At 35.0% G+C, this 21,926-nt stretch overlaps 2 protein-coding genes across 32 annotated transcripts in view; one reads left to right on the forward strand and one right to left on the reverse strand.

Annotated features, from left to right (window-relative positions):
- LOC123311439 (basement membrane-specific heparan sulfate proteoglycan core protein) overlaps window positions 1-21,926 on the forward strand; it is a 148,733-nt gene that overhangs the window by 1,149 nt on the left and 125,658 nt on the right. The gene's annotated exons all lie outside the window — the stretch shown is intronic.
- LOC123311443 (V-type proton ATPase subunit F-like) lies at window positions 15,360-17,705 on the reverse strand. The gene is made up of 2 exons (XM_044895427.1): window positions 17,530-17,705; window positions 15,360-15,740 (listed from the first exon to the last, which is right to left on the reverse strand). The coding sequence occupies exons 1-2, from the start codon at window positions 17,633-17,635 to the stop codon at window positions 15,430-15,432; spliced, it is 417 nt and encodes a 138-aa protein (XP_044751362.1). The 5' UTR covers window positions 17,636-17,705; the 3' UTR covers window positions 15,360-15,429.

The raw sequence follows: 21,926 nt of genomic DNA on the forward strand, positions 1-21,926 counted from the left end.
TTCAAAATTGATTCAAACAGAACAACTTTTATGTGACAACTCTTCCATAGTTTCGCATGAAAGTTGTAGGACCGTATTAATAGTCAGATCTCAACTTGTGAGAATGTCTTAAAGATGTTTGGCTTGAAACACTTGAGACGTCAAGATCACATCTCAATCTGCGATCTCATTTTAGAATGTAATGGAATTTTGAATACGTAAAATAAACTGCTATTCAAATTCAATCACATATATATGAAGTGAATAAAAGCATACTTTGCCAAATGAAAAATGACCCCATTGAATATATTTCATCAATGTTACGCTGACACATACGTATTCCAGTATTGTTAAATGAAAATAGTTGTTGTTAGTTATCATTCAGTATTTTCAATGTGGTCAGCAAATTCTGCAATAGAATTATGTCCTGTAGGTAGGTACCTATGTCTGTAGCAGATGAATGAGAGCGAATAAACTCTGCTTTATGTTAACATTCGAAATCTGGTCTGAATTCCACAAATAATTCATCAACGCATCAAAATGTATTGATCCAAATCTCCATTGATGTAACTTTCGAACTAATAAGTACCTACTATGAAAACATCTAAAATTGTTTATCGATTCCATCAGCAATGCCACTGAAAATGTGTAAGAGATATTTATAACTATTTTGGTGAAATGAATAATTAAATATGCTGTGGGTATGCTAATTGCAGGGACTCTATTGTCATTGAATTGCTCACTGGTCTAGAAAGAATGGTAATCTATGACATAAGCGTATCAATTTGTTGCAATTCGCAATTCTTCATTTTCCAGTCGCAGTCGGTATAGCAATATACCACTTTGCATTTATTGAAACTTCTTGAATTTAATATATGGGCATCAAGAATAACAATTCACATAATTTATGATTTTGAAAGCAATAAATTGGGAGTATGCTTCATGTCATATTAAGTCGTTAAAACTTTGAGTTTCCAATAAATTACTTTTTGGCAACACATTTATATTACATGTGTATTATTGTCACAAAACTCTCTTATGGCTTTTCTTTCCACATAAGGAACGTTTCTAGAAGATTTATATTCAGGTGCATTCACCAGATTCTATCGTCTAGAACTTTGGATGACAGGTGGTCGAATACAATGCACACCTTTGAAAGGATGCAGTTTTTTCGGGTCTTTTAGGAACAATAGACTCCGGTTCTAAAATATAATCGATTCTTATTTTTCGCATGGAATATTCGTAGAAGAAATATTTTGGGACAGACACCATAGAGCGAAAAGCGTCTGATTCGCATCATTGCGAGCAGGGGCGTATCTAGAAGAATGTAAGATGTCAAAATTCCTCCAGATGTGAGTATTTATTTATTTGATATTATTTTCACGGTCCAGGTTTTGCGACATGAAGATTCTATTGAAAAATCTTGCCATTCACTCAGTCTCCCTCAGGTAACTCAAGAAACTCAGTCGAATGAGGGCCACGCTTTGACTCTTGGCCCAAAATGTCAGAAACCTTATTGACGAAATGCAGGAAATCTAATTCTTGAAAAAGTGGAGTTCATATTGGGTTTTTTCGGTGATGAGATTGATAATATAGTGTCTGCTGTATTGAACAAAAGTTTCAACTAATTCACAGCTATTGCGATTGCTTATGTTTTGATTATTGATACTGCAATGCTATCAGACACATGAAGCAAACTTTGAAAATAGTATTAATATAATCTTGAATAGACCTTCATAAGTGTTGGAATGACCCTGAAGTTTTATCTACCCTAAATATAAAATTTCGAAATTAAACGAGAGAAACTACTCTGATCTCGAATGATGATAAAAGAGTTATAGATATCAATGTGCGTGTTTTCCATGCCTGATCAAACTTTGACAGGTTTGCTTTCTGAATACAGTCCAATACTTTCATTGACAAAAAAGCAAGGACATTTTCTTCAACACTCAACATGTTAGTTTATGTCTGAGTGAACCTTTTATATATTTTCGGGCATCAAAATAATTTTTTATCGATTTGGTGCACCTCCGAGAGATAGGTCAAGTGCTGTTTGATTCAAATTACGAAAATACAATTTATTCGTTTAAATTACACGCTGACGATACGAATTATTACGTGGATGTCACCATTTCGATAACTTTCGACCTTTTGACCATTATGGTGTCCTAACTTTCGTAATAAATCATTGTAATTGAAATAAAACGATTGAAGTTCCTAATGTACATGTACGTTTTTTGTGTTGGGAGTAAAAAATAATTAATATAGCTCCGTTGTTCTTGATCGTGAACTTTTTTAGCGCGTTTTGCATATCCCACCGATTATATTATTCAAGGCTCATGGTTTGAAGTCCAAGTAAGCCCATCTTCTGAAATAAATAACCTCCAGTTCGAATATGCTTCTGTTCGAGTAACCGAGGGATATTCGATACCCAATATCAAAAGCGAATTATGCTGTCCGTAAAATTCTGTCGGAAATAAAATTTCCAATAATGAAAATTTTATAGTCTCGATTGTGAACCCTTTCTTTTGGGGGTTATTGGATCCCCAAGAGGCTTCTGAAACTGAAGAAATTGCATCTCGTTTCGTTATGTGAAATCTCGTGTATATAAATATAAAACACACGGTCTAATTTACAAAGGATAGTGCGATATTTAATGAAAATTTATCTTTGGAAAATCCTGTGTTCACTAGGAAATTCTGTTCGAAAAACTCAGAACAGTTTTCCAAGTGGGAAACTCCAGAAAAAAATTCCTGCGTTAATACTTCCATTGAAACCATCGGAAATGCAACATTTGCTGAATCCAGTCTTCCGATGAACTATTTAAATACGAATTCACTTACACCTTTTGTAGTTTTGGGCAATACAGATCTTTATCCTTCCAGAAATCACATTAATTTCAATTTGATGAATCGAATCCAATTATTTTGAGAAAGACCTTGAATTTTCAGATATATGTGTCTTTTAATATTCGAGAATCTAATTTTAGAAGTTCAGGAAGTGAATTATTTTTACGGATTTATGACTGCCAATTCTTCACTTCCTGTTTGTAGGTAATCCTAGAAAAATTAAATTGTCAGTCATTCAACTGTTGATTAGGTGTCTACATCTGGTTAACCTGAAATGGCAATAGTAACCAAGACGGTTTTAGAGCGACAAAATAGTTAGAAGAGAAATGAACAAAATAAATATACTACCTGGTGCATGGAATCTGCAGGTTCAAAAGGGGTTCCTTCTGTTGCAAACAACTTGAAATCAAGGTGTAATATCAGGAGGAGGCCTTCTTTAGCTCTTCATAGTGCTTTCAATCCCTTCAGCATTGTGCCAATGAGGTTATCAATGAAACTCTGAGGAATGTTTTGCCAAAGATCCGTCAAAGTAATGGCGAGCTGTTGTAATGTCTGCGGTGGGTAAGATGAGCGGTGTCGTGATATTGCTGACCAGATATTCTCAATACAATTTTAGTCTGAAGAGGCAGCGAGCCAATCCATTCTGTTAATGCCAATTTCTATGTGGTCGTTGACAATTCTCACCCAGTGTGGACGAGCTTCATTTTCGATTGTCCCCCATATAAAAATCAGCACGGCTTCGACGATTGTGACCGAGTAGGGTATAAATAAGAGAAGATGTCTACAAAATCAGTGGTAACATATCGATATTCTCTCCACCGAATACGACAAAGCATTATGTCATCGAAAGCCCAAACACAAATAATAAATTCTTTGCACGTAATAAATATTACGAATCGCAAACCGGCAATCTTTTCACCTCACGTACGGAAGTGAATATTCTAACATAAAAGCACCAACATAGTACGTCGCATATATTATACTGTTGGCCAAAATGTAGCGCATATGTTACGTTAACTTAAGGTGCAGCATTATATGTATATTTTTATAACTACGGTACCATAAGAGGCAAGACATGAAAGGGAATACATTTTAGGAAACTATATTTGGCTGCCAAGTGTGAATGTTGAATAGGGGTCGTTATATTCCAACTTTTTCAAGCGATAAAAACATTGCGGAACAGTGTTAGATCATTTTTTACTGTAGACGTTCAAAAACAAAAATCAAAGATGATTTCCTTCTATTCGGACTTTGGAGGCCATCGGCTATCGTAAGCCAGCCCTGCCCTGTTTTCTGTATTGAGTCCTAAAACCAATTTCCTTCGTAGATATGATTATGATATCATTACATTTATGGTGGCGGGTATAGACACTGGAATTGTTTCCAGTTTTTATTCACCATGAATAATCGAAACAAATCGATTAAAAAAACAAATTATTTCGGAAGATAGATGTGGACAAAAAAAAATTGGAATCTAACCAAATTATGTGTGTAAAATGCCATTTCATTGTAAGGAATATTATGTCGAACGAATATCATCGACAGTTTTCATTTTCATATCGCGAATAAAAGGTTTCAAATTGAAAAATATCATTTACTGCAAATTTTTCGAAATTTCAAATGAAATTAATTTAGTTCTGTGATCAAGAAGCTAATCATGATTTTTCAAGATAGGCTGGTTTTTCAGGAACAGAATACTCATAACAAAACTGATATGTAAATCAAAGCTTGGGCTCTTCCGAATGTCATTTGAAATCATTGTCTGCAGTTTTTTTTGTGGGATTGTAGTTGATCTTCGCGTAAAAGCCTTCTACAAGAAAATTTTCTCCTAGCTTCTCTGCATTCATCATACATATTGTGGGACTTGCTTATTTTTCTCATTTACACCCGAACTACTATTTTGCACTCTCCTGAATAAACCCTGATGACTTTTTCCTCATAGAGTATGACAACTGATTAATTTATACCTCTCTCATTTGGCACGAACTTCGAGAAATGTCCAAGTGGCTCTGGCTATTTTCGAGAAAGTTTATATGCATATAAATCATTCATGAGATGAATCCCGAATTGAAAGTCCTTAAAAGGAGGGACACGTGAGCGTGTACGTGATGTTATGAATGAAAGACTTCATTATTTAATCCTCCAATGAGAATAAAAAATTTTATAATGATATTTTATGTGTAACCATGCTAATAAACTTTACGATCATCGTTTACGAAGATCGATGAAATTAAAGTTTCATATTAACTCCGACAGAAGGGATCACTTATTATTATAGCATGAAAAATGGCAAAAGAATACTCCTGGACGTGTCTTGAATATTGATGTGGGCGGGATGGCTTGGATCCAAGATGATTCACTCGAAAAATCGGCCATTCACATGCACACATTGGTTTTTTTTCCAAAACTGAATGATAATTCACGTTAAAAAGCGGGGGAAATGTTTTAGGCGCTCAAAACAATACACTCCCCGTTATTATTTTCGATTTCACCATGGACAATTTTTCGTCCACCACTAATAATTCAGAATGAAAGACCAAAGTGAAGATTTCAGACCTTCTTGAATCATTCGTATATATCAAATAATTTGACGGAAATCACGAACAAATATTTTCCAAGAGCAAACTTAATATTTCAACATTTCCGCTCAATCTCTTGCCAGTCGACTTGGTATATAAAACTTTGGTGATGCCCGTATACTTCCACGAATTCGGAAGAAATTATAGTTTTTTCTAAAAGAACCCACCTAATTTCAGTTACCGAGTATAGCATGAATTCGATGAGCTTTAATTCAATCAGGAAATATTGCGTTGGAAAATCAGAAATAGTCGAGAGATTCGTTGTAATAAACGATGGAATTCTAAACATAGCATAGATGGAGGAATCGTTATGGATATTCGATAAATAGTAGTCAGTCCTCGAATTTCAGAATTAGTTAGATGGCTGATGCATGAACGGATTTTCTGGGAAAAATTAACGCCCAATAATTAATAATTTTACTCCTCCATATTGCATTGATATGGATTCCATAATAAAATTATAATCATAAATAATAATAGGTATGGATATTTCAGATATCCAGAATTCTGTGAAATATTGTTCGGATGTATCTATTGATTAAAATAATTAGCGAAAATGTTTTATGGCTGATTGATTCGAATGTCCATCTCATCACTTCATCTCAAATTCAGTTCAACATTCGTCTATATGCTGCATCAAATTGATAATTATTAGTCAGAATTCAAAGGCTATATTCACTTCATATAAAATGGCTGTTTCTGGCGGCTTCCACAAAAGTACAACGCCCTTTTAATGAAATTTGTAATTGAATTCACTCTTTTCAAATATTTTTCGTTAGAAGATATGGTTGATATGTATAAGGATGAAAAATAGAGATAAACCAACATAAAAAAGCTGGAATATGAAGGGTAACAAGTTCGAACCTATAATTCTACAACAATGGTTAATAAATTACAAGTTTATAAGCTCCAAGATTGACGCAAAATCAGAAAGAGAAAGAATATTCAAGGTGACTACTTGAACTTTCGAAGTCAATAAAGAAGAGTGAGGTAAAAAGAATAATTTTAGGTGAAATGAAGTTTCGAGCACTTTTATGATTTTTTCCTGATCTTCAGAGAATTTTGGGATTTGAGATATTCTATACTAAGGTTTACCGATCTGCAGCTCAAAATAGGTACTCAATGAGTTCTGTCTGACTTATCAATACCGATACAAAATTATTTCTTATTTCCAATTTCGCTCTAGTGGGGTAAATAGACTTTTCCCTAGAAATTGTTGGGAGAAACAAATTTGCCTTTTTACATTTTCGCACTAGTGCACAAATTGGAAGTGCGTATTGAGTTACTCAAAAGTATGTAGGTTGTGTTCTATTCTAATCCATCAAACCGCTCATGCTCTGTTTGGAGATGATCGAAACTCAGGTACATACGATTATAAGTAAAATAAACTTAACGCTTTCTGTTTTCTATCCACCTCATCAGTTAACAAATTGTCATAATTATTCATAAAGGTGAATACGCCATTTCGAGACATTTATCACAAAACGCCCGATAAATAGATAAAACGATTCTTCAACGTAAAGTAACGATCCTCATTGGAATGGATTCAACAATTTGATGTCAAGATAATGTTGTACTGAATCGTTTTTCCTGTCCTAGATAAATATTGTATAACCCATTCTGACTGGGTACACTGAAAGAGTGCCTATAAACATAACTTCACCAAAAACCTATAATTATTGAGGCATTAAAGCTCATAGAACCATTAATCATGAAGTGATTTCTGCAAAACTAAAATATCGTCCATCCAGCGGATATTGATTGAACATGTCTTCACAGGACCGTCTCCTCTGAATCAATTCACGGGACTTTTTTCGAAATTAATTTCGTCATTTGACCAAAACTAACCGACTAGTGCCCGAACGTTCTCTGTTCAATTTTTTCTAGTAGTTTGCCAGTACATTTATCCTCGTTCCTCAGGACGATTTATGATATGCAATAATTAACGTGATGGTGCAAAAAGGCACATAGAATTTCTGGTCACTTTTGTTTCGTAATGGTTTTTTGGAATTCGACGCAATATTCAAAGAGGGTAATAAAGTGTATAGTTTCCTGTCGCCTAACGAGTTTCCAGCTTACGATTGATAAAAACAATAGTGCAGGTATATGGGACGTATATGTAATTTATAGGCTTCACGGTTTATGTGTAGCAATTATTGGATATGGAATCTATCCCTCTTTGGATTTCCAATACTCATTGGCTGCTAGAATCTTCATGTTATATCGATCAGAGTCGTTATAACCAATAATTCCAATTTATTTTTAACACAGAATTTGTTCCTCGGCTTTGATTTGTCTCCAAATGGTGGGTACCTTTACCCACCTGTCATATTAACAATTCATCAATAATTCTTAATTTTTGGAACGGTGAATTCAAATTTGGTTTTTCTAGAAACATATTTCTATTCCTTCTTCTCGAATCGAAGGGTACCAACAGGGTGGTTTTTGACTCACTAATAGTAGATTCTTGTGGTCAAAATAAACACTTTTTCCTGTACCATTTTTTCCGAATCGGCTAGGTTTAAAAGATACAGGTTGTTGAAAAACCATAAAAAATGTTATTTTCAGTTCTATTCCACAAACGGTTTCATCGAATGAAAAGATTTTCGGAATATAGTTTTTCATTTATTTCGTGAATCTTTTTCGAATACAAGATATCACCCACGTGTTCCAGTTTTCTCATTATGACCATTACGTACCATAAAAATACCAAAAATTCAAAGAATCCAACTCTTGAAACTATGTTGGACGCTATCTGATGATATAGGAAAAAAGTGTTTCTTTTGACCTCAAGAAATCTACTGTTAAAATATTTGTACCAGTCAAAGACTCACTCTGTACACTTCGAAAAATCCCATTCATGTACAGAAATCCGGAAGTAGGAAATCGAGATTTTATTATATCATGTTGGAGTTATTTGAATCTAAAAATACAGTATTATTATTATCGACAGACCGGTGATCAGGTCATCGCTATTCTGAAACTTGCGTATTTCGTGAGAAACAGTTTATAGACGGTGTATTGTATCAGCTTACATACTCATTGTCTCCATCGATGGCACTGCAGGAAGTTTACGATTCAAATATCTGTTTATGTATTGCACAATATCAAATTCGGAATAAGTCATTGACTTCAGTAGAAATTGCATTGAAAGTTTATTCTGAACTTCTGAAAAGCTGCACATTGGTAGTTCAAATTGTTCCAGCTAAATCAATTCATCAAAGACTTGCTGCCTTATTCTCTTCAAAGCTTTCGACGTCGCAAATGGATGACCTTTGAAATCCACTCCAGAAAACACATCGAAATACTTTCAGTCAAATCCTAGTCACGCTCATATTTGTTAATTTGTTTCAGTCTCGTTGAACTAATGAATGAACTTATATTCACAATCACATCATTTTTTGAAAAATGAGGGATTATGCATATCATCATCCAATTTCGGTTGTCGATAGGGCCCATTTAATTTGTCATCTGAACTTTTACTCGAGCGATAAATTTTTCAAGATTCGTTTGAAAATACCGACCTTGTTAGAATCGAAGATAAGAATTGGACGATAATAGTGGCAAAATTTGGAAGAACCTATTTTTACCGAATTATCTCCAGATGGTCACGATTCTAGACTATCTTTTTCTGCCTGTTTCGGTCAATATTGGGCAATAATTTTCATTGATACTCCTGACATTTATTGATTGACAACAATTAAGAATGTATGATACTTTAGAGTAAATATTGGACGAAATACTATACATCAAATAATTGTGGCACGTCTTATCGATAATACCGAATTCAAATATATGTGTGATAAGGCTTATTGAATTGAAACAGTGAAGATAACCACTAGGACAATCGGCATTTCAATGCCGAAGAAGGAATCCTTCACCACTCTCTCAGATTATACGAAAACTTTTAGGAACGTAAGATTAAATTCAAACTTTGTATACTCGAATACAAATACGAATTTAGCAAGAGTCAGATGGTAAAATGTTTTTCCAAATTTCATCAATTTAGTACGAGTAGTTTCTGATTTACTATTTTTCAGGTACCTATTTTTTTCCAATCGTTTCATTTTATAATGATTCCTGGTTCACAACGCTTTCGAGGGTTCACGAACCTGGAAAATGTTCGAATAATTCTCTCGATTTATAGACACAACACATTTTATCGGATCAAGTTTCGATTGCGAATATTCAGTTAGGGTGTTCGAATTTCAGATTGATGACGAATACATAACCAGCATTTTTGCAGTACTCGTTATTACAACGAGTTGAAGCATTTTACATTCTTGTTTCGATGAATATTTCGGTCATTAAATGCAGGGAACAAAGTATACGAGGATGTATTGAAAAATTCTTAGCCTACTATAGAACCAAACAAAATTTCAATGTCAAAATATTTTATTACTCAACATATAATTCTCCTCTTAATTGGATACATTTATTACAGCGAACCTGCAATGTCTCCCGACCTTTAAAAAAAAATATTTCTTCTTGCTCTGCAAACCAGACCTCCACAGCTTTTATTACCTCCTCGTTGGAAGAAAATTTACGACCTTTTAAACTTTTTTTCAATTGAGGAAAGAGATGATAGTCGGATGGAGCCAAATCTCCATCGAACGCGATGCTTCTACCCTTGCACGCTTTTGGTCAACATTCAAACATTTGGGGATCCATTTTGCAGCTATGGTACCGCAATATTTTTTTATGCATGGAACTGGTCTAGGCTAACTAGATATCAATACATTCTAGTATGTCCTTCATCATATAGTCATTGTGAAGGAACCATACATGACGTTGCGAATCAAAATCCTAGAATGGATCCAATTTTTTGAACTGAGCAAAGTAACTTTCTATTTCTGCACATTCTAATTCAAACTTTGAATCCTCCACTTGCGACAACTACACTTTCTAGATAATTCTTTTCAAGATATTCGGAAGGAAAAAATAATCTGTTTCAGATATTCTGAAACCAAGGTGGAAATTCATTGGACCATTGCAATATTTCTTGCAAGCTAGGACAGTCTTCAGTCGCAGAGAGAAGCTATCTATTGAGAGTGTGCGATAATTTCACTCGATGCAACCGAAACATTTCCACAACCAGAATATAAATCCGAATAAGCAAAAATGTATCATACGAGACGCTTTGTGAAATTAGTCGTGTTTCTCGGGCATAAAAGTTATCTTATCTAATCATAAATGAGTTCATTGACTTGAGATATATAGGTAACATTTTTAACACGAGTCAAGATTGCCTTTTTCTTTCAAGGGAAATATTTGCTCTTGGGATCTCCATAAGGCAGTTGACTTTGTGACTCACATTCAGAGCTGAACCAGTTCTTCAGATCCGTTCTGTTCGACCACAAATCAAACAAAACACTATCAATCCCAAGACGCACATCCTCTGTTTTCAGAATTGGCAGTTGACGATTTTGTCACATCATAGATCAGTATCGAGCAAGGAAAGTGATAAAACCGCATTACCTATATAAGCCGAAATGTGGGGACCGCCTTTTGATATACAGGGTGTCCCGGAATTACTGCAACAACATCTGGTTACAGAGACAAAATTAGGAGACTCCTATTTTCGATAGCAAGTGACAGTAACAGTGGAAAGAAGTAAAATATATATATGTAGGTATATTTAGGCCTAATGAAAACGCTCTCGTTTCTAGAAATAAAAGGAAGAAAGAAACTAGCAATTCATAAATGATCTAAGACAACTCAACCCCACACACTTACATTTGTTAGGGCGCCTTCATCATATTGGAAGATGGCATCTTCTAAGGTTTGCTTTTCCTATTGATTGAAAGATTAAAGAGTTGCATAATGAACACTGCGGCTTCTTATAGAACGTCCCTCCAAATAAGTAGTTTACAAGGTGAAGGTAACCAGTGTGTAATTATATCCTAACAAACAACTTGGCTTGGAAGCACCACAAAATGAAGTTGCTGAAGGGAGAGAATCTGAGGTTGAATGGATAGTAGATAATCGATAAGGAAGCGAAGTATGATTTGAGTAATATGCTGCTAGCTAGAAAATTAATCTAACAAAGTTTCACATCGCAAAAGACTTATTGCTGGGACAGGAACAAATAATTCATGCTTTGTAGACGTGCAAGGGATTTAAGTACATAGAGTAACATATGTTACACCTGCTTTTCATCCTTCGATATTTGTCTACTGGGGGGTTGAGAAGTCCAAGAAGATATCTCATGGGGGTGTTTATTGATAGATGTCCGATTAACTGATTCACACCAATTATAAATTAGTCTAGACGTTAATTGTCAACAATTGAAACGAATCATCCAATTCAGGTCCTGCTCGACGTATTTTTCCTCGTATTTTTCATTAGGAGAGTGTGATCTGGACGAAAATATCATATTTCATAATTCGCAATGGAAATTCTTCTGGATCCACATGGAACATTAACCCAGTTCTTCGTAAGTGACCGTTTGACATCAATCAAGTCTATTAGGATAGGGCACATTTGTCCTGACAATGCAGGACGAAATCCAATTCCTGGTCCTTCCTGCGCTTTGTCGTTTCAACTTAATGCAACGCACGATATTCAACGTTGAGCTTGTAAAAATGCGGAAGGATTGATGAAGGTAGGATTCACGATTTGGAATTTTGAATAACATTTCACCACAACGAAAAGAAAACTGGAAATTTTTTTTCCTGCCCCATTCCAATGTTAATTCACAGATATAATGGACCAAAAATACTCCCATATAATCCTCAGTTTCACGCAAAATTTACATTGGATAGGCCTACTCAAAATTCAATTGATTCCACGTATTTTTTAATCCAGTCTCCATTATCAAAGGGTATAATCCAACTTCAAATTCTTTTTCTACAGATTAAAAGGCATTTGTAGTTTTTTAACCGTTGAAATGTTTAATTTGCTGCAATAATCCAAAGCTCCTTTCCTACCATGACCTGCCGAGTTTCAGTCCTTTATTTTCGATAGAAACATCAGCTGAAAGAGAGCTTCATGCTGAACGCTTGTCGAATTACTATATTCCCCATCGATCTTATTCATCTAACGGTTTAAATTGAATTCTTAATGGCCAAGTGCCAAGTGCCAAGTGCCAAAATTGGCTGTTTACGAAATTCAGGCAGGTAATGCACTCCACCTATAGACTTTCTCTCGCGTTTATGTAGGTACTTATACATGGTGAAGAGGCATGAAGGGGCCTCCTTTTCACTGAAAACCCGTTATGACATTGAATTTAAAACAAAGTGCTCAACCAGTTTTCAGTTATGCAATAAACTTCGTAAAATCGGATGCATCTAGATCGGTCTTTTGAGATTATATGGGATTTTCGGAAAATTACACGGTTACGGTTAGCAATTTCTTTAAAATTACTTTGATGCGTCTTAAAATGAGTTGTAGATGAGGCTGAGCAAGGCAGAATATTTGGGTGGGATTGAGCAGTATACTCAACTGAAGATTCAGTATAATCCTCTTTATATAATTTATAAAATTGAAGGTGATATAGTTCGAAATACTGTACCAGATTATAAATCTGCAAAGTGGTATTTTACTCTCTGAGAAGAAATGAATTTCATGCCTTTCATTGGGGAAGCTTAGAGGACTTAGGGGTTAGATAATAAGGTAGAACAGGAAATTTTGTGTTTTTGATTTCTTCATGTATCACTTCTGTTCTATCGATTGAAAATAGGTTAAGGTCTCCTAGTAGCACTGTGAGATTTCACCTATCATAAAACTCCTGTGTGCATTAAATTCAGTGGGCCTCCTGGCAAAAATCAAAGATCCAAATTTTCAGAATTATCCAGCTATTTTATCCCTGAACGTTTGTATTTTCAATTTGTGAACAGTACCAAGCTTTTACGAAAGTAAAAGTCCGAAAAGCATATGGGGAGTGTCGTGTACAATTGCATTGAGAAATTCGAATTTATTGTACCTTCATCCGCGATGTTTTTATGATAACCATCTTATTTATTAGCTCTCTGATCTCGTTATAATCGAGAGAACTTTAAACGCTTATTTCGATGTGAAGCCAGACACACTCCTGTAATTTCAACGGTCATAATCATAAAGACTGCTGATAAATGCTATGGGACGGATGGACATGATTCCAAGATTTTATTCAGGTCATCTCTTGGTTATCCCCATTCGTCTGATAAGTACATGAGGGAACATTTCAACACGGACAGACAGTAGTTATATCGAACTTCACTGGGCGGTCTGAGAAGTGTCCTCATCAACACTCAAATGTGTTAATTAGATTAATTTCAGCTGCAGACTACAATAGCTATGGTCATTCTGGAGTCTCATTTACAAGTTCATTAATAAGTGCTCTGCAAATTGTCTTCGACGAAATTGAGCGTCGGAAATTTCTATTTTTAGAATTGATGATATATTCTGTTGATCCTCTCATATTGATTCAAATTTCGAAAAAAATCACTGGAAGGTGCTTCCACCTCAACATTGAAATTCTATTTCTTTCACCATCATAGTAGGGAATCAAGGTAAAACCAATAAATAACAAGAAGTATTTATTTTCACTTCCCATTGTTTCAATATCATAAGTCAATTAAGAGGTAAGTGTGAAATTAAACGATAATGAGTCTTAAAAGCTGGAGATTGTTACGCACCAGATAAAGTAAACAAACGAGCTAGTCTCTTATCTAATACGATAGATTGGTTTTCTATTCTTGAATTGTTGAATCATGGACATTACCCTCATTTTCGATAGCGTTCATAATTTGCATTGATATTATCTTTAATGCTCGATTGCTTCATCCATGCAGCTTCTTGGAGAGATGTTTGAATTATTCACGCATGTAATCTTCAGAAAGAAGGGTTTGTTGCGATAATTGAGAAATATTGATGTGGGTGTACCGCAGGGATCTGTCCGAGGCCCAAAGCATTTCAATAAATTATATTTCAGAATATTCAAATCAAAATTGACAAAAGCTTCTCAATATTTGACCTGTAGATTACATTCTGAACTTACATCACCACTGAAGTTAGGAGATTACATTAGTCTTTCACTTTCTTTTTGACAATAAGTGAGTTGATAACTTTTGCACCTAAAGAATAGAGGCTACATACTATATTTGTGAAAATTATTTGTTATTTTTGTGATGGGGTTTTGATAGAATGATTTTTGCATCGATAAAAACCAATCAGTATCTCCATTGATTCGATAGGAACTTCAGTCACACAGATGAGAATTTCATTGTCTCACAACCAAATATATACTCTATCGAAATTATATTTAGAAAAATTAAAAGCATCGATTGGAAGATCAAAGACCAAAGTGACTATATACTTGGATATCTGGATTGAGTGCACTATTTTGGCGTTTCCCTTGAGTTCCTCAAGGAAAATCATGTTTTTTTATTATAAGAACATTCTGCGAATTCATTCCTAGCTACTTCGCTATCCTTTGTTCTATTTTAGGGGATCAAAACACCTTTCTACTCGAATTGCGTATCAGTCGAGTTATTCGTTAGGATAACGATTTCGCTAAAACTATAATTATTCATTTCGTACCACTGACGAAACAAAGGGTAATAAAACTATAAATAAATCAGTTTATCACCTGAATGTTTCCAGTTTCGAACTTATCAATAATGAAGTAGTACAAGAATTCGCAGTAACTGTAACTGCTATCCTCGTTCAATATTTCAGTGAGCGAAAGAAACGGGGCAGCCAGTATTCCTCATTTATTGGTACCACATTTCGAAAATGCCTGGTGCATTGCGAAGACTCTTGCGCTCATTGAGATCCTCGGTCAGAGTTCGTTGACTTTACCCTCCAAGTCTTGAGCTGAGAAGTATGCGGATGAAGGGAAGCTGTGTTTGATTCATCTCAACGAATTATTCCAAATATTCAACGAGGAAATCCCCAATTCGTTGGTCTAAAATTCAAATAGAGAACAAGGGTGGGAAATACTTCGCAGATATACCATTGAATAAACGAGTGATTGGGGATAATTATATTTAGCGAACCGATATTATGAAAACACCATTTTCTCCATCAAATTCATGAAATCAGCTTTTCGATAAGCTTGGCCTGCGTTGTTCGTCTTCGCTGTATTTATCTATGAGTTTTGTCATGATGAAATCTTCAGCAGGATCGTACGGGTGGTACTTGGAAGGAATTTCCAGTATCACAGGTAGGAAGCTCTCGTATTCCAGCAGGAAATTCTTGATTTTGGCCGCAGCGCCATACGTCACCAAGATTATAGCGATGTCCTCTCTTAAGATGAATCTGTTCATGTGTCCCATGATCTCTTCTTGCGTGGCATCATCGCCGACAACTGCGAAATTCAGTTCGTTTTTCTTGGTACGTTGACCGATTCCTGCTGGAAAAAATAATCGATTATAGATTTCGATTCTTCTTGAATTTCGTATTTCGATCAATTAGCAGAAGTTGAAATGAAGTTACAGTAGCGTATGTGAGTTCCTGTATTCTAGCTAGCGAATTACAACTATTGAGAAAGTCATACATGCCAATTCGCTACCTTTTTGCATGGGCGCATAAAAGTTAGGGTCAAATTGCATCACAAAATTTGCAACATTGTGATGTGAAAGAGTAGCATTTACACGTCGCACTCAATGTGTCTAGTTAGCAGATGTACACACGGTCATAAATTGATATTCATGAAGAATAATGTGACAGCTCCCATGGAACTTTTCACCCAAGTTAATTTTTTGTTTCAACTCATTGACGCAAGTGCGAGTTTAGTCTTGGTGTTAATCACTAATTTATATATTTACCCTCCGGTTGATAATTATTATTACGGAACAAATTACTTGGCTTAGTCATATTGTACAAGGTCCTGGAGAGGATGTTGGTACTGTATTAGTAAAATGGCAAATGCGTGAGAATTAAGTAAGTCAGTCACGAAATTTTCAACACATAGTCGATTTTTTCGTGAGATAGGCCTCAAAGTGAATTTTTTTAACTGAGCAAGCCGAGAACTTGAATCGCAGTAGTTTTTCTTTCTTTCTGCATCAGTGCACAATTTCTCTTGAATTTTGAACCAGAATATCTCTCCTTTCTTCCTTCTACCCACACAAAAAACTGTTGGTTTCGAAAAACCAATGGTGTGAAGAGTAATTGAGGTACGCGAAAGAAATAAATTGATATCATCCAGGTTTCCTTCTGCTATATCAGGATGGAGAAAACTCAATCGAATATTGCCCCTCTCCGTTCCTCGTTACTCGGCATATCCTTTCATTTCCGGCAGTTGACCCCACAGGAGTCGAAAACTTTCAAATTCATGTTCTAGCGCAGCATCTGGCCGGACTATCCCTCGTATGTAGCGATATAAATGTCACAAGTCAGGGCAATGCGTTCAATTTGAATGACCGTATGGGTCCATTGTCCTTCCAGGTACGAAGGAGTCTACTATACCTTCTGTCCTATCATATACCACACGCATCGAGGGTATTTATGGAGCTGGGGGTGTTGAGTTATCAGGATCCTTTTAATTGGATCATGATTCTGGTTTGACCGGCGAGACCGGGTTAAAAACGAGTGCAGCGATATTAATCGTAATTAATTATTACGTCAGACACCTGTTGCTTTTGGTGCAGCTCAGACGAGACGTTTGGGATATCCTTCATTCGTGTTTTTGCAAGGGTTTGATAATCTTCGTCAAATTCATTAATGGTTACCAGAAAAGAACTTCATTCTTTCATTATATTTGATTCTTTATGCTGATTGTCTAATTCTGATTAGAATTCATCATTCATCAGGATAGTTTAACTAAAGTGAGAAATGGATTTCAAAAATAGCTGCCTTTTCAGAGGTTTGATTAGATTTCCAATTGGTGTAGAATTCGTTCGATTCATAGCTGTTTCCAACACTACAGTTGCTAAATACTCAGTGACATTGTAAGTGTTACACCCATCTAATAATTTATGGGCAAAGGAATACCAAGAAGACCAACTGGTCAACCAAGGCGGACCACAGAGCTCAATGATTTACTCCAAATCTTTCCATTCATGATGTAACAACAAGACATCCTGGAGGTAATACTTCCAATGTTACTAAGTGTATGAAATGAACTTCCATCTTTCACCTTGTGAATGCCTTCTCAGAAGGATGAAAGCTGTAACTTAAATCGAACTACTTCTTCTGACCTGCCAGCAGAAATCCCACGCATGTGTCTTCTTCAGCCACCATTGCTATCAGTTGACTATCGTAGATGTACTCGACGAAACCACTGGAAGATTTAGCGACATTCATGGTTTTTTAATTTATTTCCCCATCATTTTGATTTTTGACATCGTGATGTGTTCGTAAATTCTTTCAAATGAGACAAGTTTCACTACCATAGAGATCCGATTCGGGAGAATGATCAAGTTCTGTGAATTACTTTTATCACCATTATAAATTTTGTGCCTGGCACTTGGTCAAACTTCGGGTTGGCATTGCACAAAATTTGGCTTACAGAAAGTCATAATGCTTCACCATTTTTTCAATGTGCTGCCTATTTATATTGTTCTCAAGACCCTTGAGCACGAAATTAATTAATCCAATTTATATTTAGGTTATTGTCAAAATGACGAAAAGAAAAACTCAAATAATATCCGAGATAATTTTTCACGTTGTTATCTAGTTATTGATTTACTATGGCAGGGAGAATTTAATTAAAAACAAGAGTACTCTTCTCTATAATTGGATCAATGAATTTAGATGATCATTTTAATTGTTGAAGCGTCTTGATCCGAATAATGAATTATCTTGATTTGTATTGTCAATTAAGGATAAGTGTCCCTTCTTCAATTGTTTTTCTGCAGTGTTGTTCATTTGGTTTATATACGAGACCTACTTTTTAACCTCCATAGCGCACATACCATTAATTTTGAACCACCATATGATGAAATTCTTTCAAAGTATATTGATGCCAATTGAAACCATTAAGGTTGGGGTATGAAGTTTTAATCAGTGACTCAATATTCATGTCAGAACTGATCAATATTCACGTATCTACAATTGATTTCCACCAGAATGGTATGTTTCATTATAGGCGAGATGTGAACCTTATTCTGGCATTTAAAAATGAGATTGCAATTTCCTAGATTATAAATCAAATGAGATCTTTGAGAATGTGTTATTTTTGCAAATTTCGATACAATTCCGAAATGATTGCGATTCTTTTGAGGTCAGATATCGAAGGAAGTTTATTTAGTTAGAGGTATTTATTTGGAATGAGTGATATCCACCAAGTGTTCCAAGCTTCATTTCGTTTATACATAACAGTTCGTGTTGAGTAGAGGTTTTTAAATTAATGCTCTGTATTTTTAGTTCCTGACATATTTTCTATAATTAGATCCTTTTATTCTCAATCGAATGATTTTGCACATATAAATTAATCTTGAGCCATAAAGAATTCCCTTCACTGAGTGTTATAATGGAGATGAAGTGTTGAAAGAATGGAGCAGGCCTGTGTAAATGAGTTTTTCCGAGGTTAAATTCTACAGTTTCAAATTTGACATTCGATTCATTTCATATTTGTGAAACAATATGAACAATATTATGAAATGAAAAGTTTTTCTATCTATTTTTTCAAAAGACTTCAATAAGTTTGTAAAAAGCTTCTTCAATGTACACAAACAAGGAATACATTATTAGTTTGAAGTATAAATGAAACCTTATTCATAATACTCAATGTTTTTTTTTAATTGAAAGGAAAAAAATAACTTTGGGGATTCGAAGACTTGAATCAAACTCCTTGAAATATTAAAATCAACAATCCTCATAACAGAGCTTCCACGTTATCGTATTGAATACATCAATAATCGATGATGCCCAGAAGGAGAAATTGATTTTCAATTGCTTGTAATAATTATGCACTTCAGAGCCAATAGCTTGAAGAATACATTAAACAACAAACTGGCAACAAATAATGTCATTCTTCCTGACATCTTTATCATGATTTACTATTAGATGTTCCTCAATTTTTCACAAATTATTTGTATTGGTGCCTCTACTGCCAATCGATAACTGCGATAAGGTTCTTCGGAATTATAGCATATATTATATTAGTTATATGTATATCCGTTAATCTGTATAATGTTATCTTCATTATTGATAGAAATAAACATTATTCTTCGGTGAATTTTTACTTACCGTATATACTGACTGAACGTTTTGTAGCCTTCAAATCACAGGTTAGATACAAGTTTTTATTAAATGCAGGAAACAGAGAGTCGCTCTTTAAAGAAGAAACTTCAAAGTAAAACTCACAGATTTCTTCAAAATACGAATAGAAGTTCCCATTGTAACAATTCATAAAAATAATTGAGAGAAAAATCTTTTCCTACAAAAGTGACAACTTGGCCTAATTCACCATAATTGATCTCATATGGAAAGGTTCCAGATTCTAATCAGTAGACAATCTGATTTGATTGATGGTCTCTTTAAAACTATTCGCAACTTCCGAACATTGGATTTGTTTGTTTAAATTTAAGCATGGAAGGATTCATATTTTCCATTCATAATAATGTGTTGGTCCTTTCAGCTGATTGTCCTAGTTTCCTATGTACAGGGTGTCCGTGTGATTCCATATATAGGTCGCAATATAGAAAAGTCTTCATATCAACCTATTTCCTAAAACTCCACTATCGTGACCCAAAACACTCTGTATATATTGCGTTCCCGGATATTTTTAAGGGTGCTTTTTAGATGCAGAGAGTGAATAATATCACAAATCAAGTTTCCGTAAGTTGATATAATAGTAGAGGATTAAGATCTGATCAATATTGTTTGGGGTTTCGTTTACATATACATGATACGTTGGGGTGCAAGAATGAACAAATATACAAGCTGAATAGCTTATTGGATCGATTGAACATGGAGATTCCGTGTGCTTACTGATCCCTCTGAGACGGGTAACACTGTTAGCGGAGTATGATTGAGCTGGTAACTTATTTACGAGTTCATTTTCAATTCGTTTTTAAAACGATCGGATTTCAGTGAACGCATGAGATTCTTAATCAAATTCCAATTCTACTGGGACCTTTATCGAATTTTATTTGAAGGGCCTAGACTTCCTCGTTTATAACCTGTTAATCTCCAGTAATGACATCTATTAAATGACAAAAAACACATAAATAATACCCCTTTAACTGCTCCAGAAATCTGCCTTCACTTTGTTTGGTTTAGAATATTTGGCTGTTTTTTTCTACATCATTTAAAACCTTCTCACGATAGATCAATTTGCTAGAAAGAAGAAGAAGCTATATTGGCTACTCATTCTTATTTGATTACGGAAAAAACTACGAAAATATTATGATGTTCGGGATCACACTAATTTCTAGGTTAACCTACCATTTTTTTCCTATTGAAACTGTTGGCATAATTCCATAACATATTTCACGCAATAGTGAGATCACTAATTGATTCATAACAGGTGAACTCACAACATATATATGCCTTAACATGTCAGGTGTTGAACCATTTCTTGTTAAAGTCCTTTTCCGAACTAGAGTGAGTTGTGGATGTGTTCCAAAATCTGTAATTGAGTCTGCCAATCAGTCTCATTAACTCGTAGAACCTTTACCGAGGAAATATAACTTTTTAACTCCGGAAATCATGAATTGAAAGAAGTCTTTGTTAGAAGCTTATACACATTGGTTGATCTTTGGCGTCTATAGGTACTATTTTTATCAGCAGCTTCCTCCTATTAATGAAACTCTTTTTGTTAATTTTTAAGCATATTTTAGGCATTTTTGTTTGAAAATTTGCTCAACGTAGGTATTTCAATTTTATGTGGTTGAGTTATCCACTACTCTTTCAAACTGGGAATAATCGGTGAAATATATCAATGCCACTCTGTATATCTTTAGGGTTCAGGCACGTACCTGCTGCACAATTACAACATTGTTTAGACAAGTCTGTACAGGCTTTCAGAGAATGAAGTGAGTGAGAGCAAGGATAAATTTCGATGCTAACCTCATCAAATGGATATTCTAGGATGAACATTCTGCAATCAAATCATGGGAATAGATTATTTGCACGAATAATTCCTACAGTTTCGCCATGGCCAACATGTTACAACTGTATCGGTGTTCGTCTATAATAAATACATGTTGTCAGTTGTGAATTATACCATTTCGGATCAATGGTGATTAATATTTCACATTGCATCACTCCGATTCTATTTTTGGCACCAAAATGTGATCCACATATTAATTCTGTAATACCGTTCAACCGAGCTGCCTTGTCTGAGGATGTGGCGAGCCAGCCATGTTGGGTGGCCATAAAATTGCATATATATATTCTGGTCGTACCGCTGCTTCAACTGTTCCTGTGGTGGAGGAATGACCTCCAGACATCTTAGTCGGAGTTCGGAAAGGCAATAATTATTTTTTTTTGCTCATCGAAAATGCCGTTCTCCGAAAAGCGCCCACTATATGATTGTGAATGGGTATCCTCTCTTTGATCTGTCACTTCATGTGTCTTGGTCTTGATGAATTGTTTTCAATCTTGCACCTGAGGAATCAGCAGGAAAAAATTAGAGAAACCCTGAAAT

Source organism: Coccinella septempunctata, chromosome 4, assembly GCF_907165205.1.
Source record: "Coccinella septempunctata chromosome 4, icCocSept1.1, whole genome shotgun sequence".
NCBI lineage: Eukaryota > Metazoa > Arthropoda > Insecta > Coleoptera > Coccinellidae > Coccinella > Coccinella septempunctata.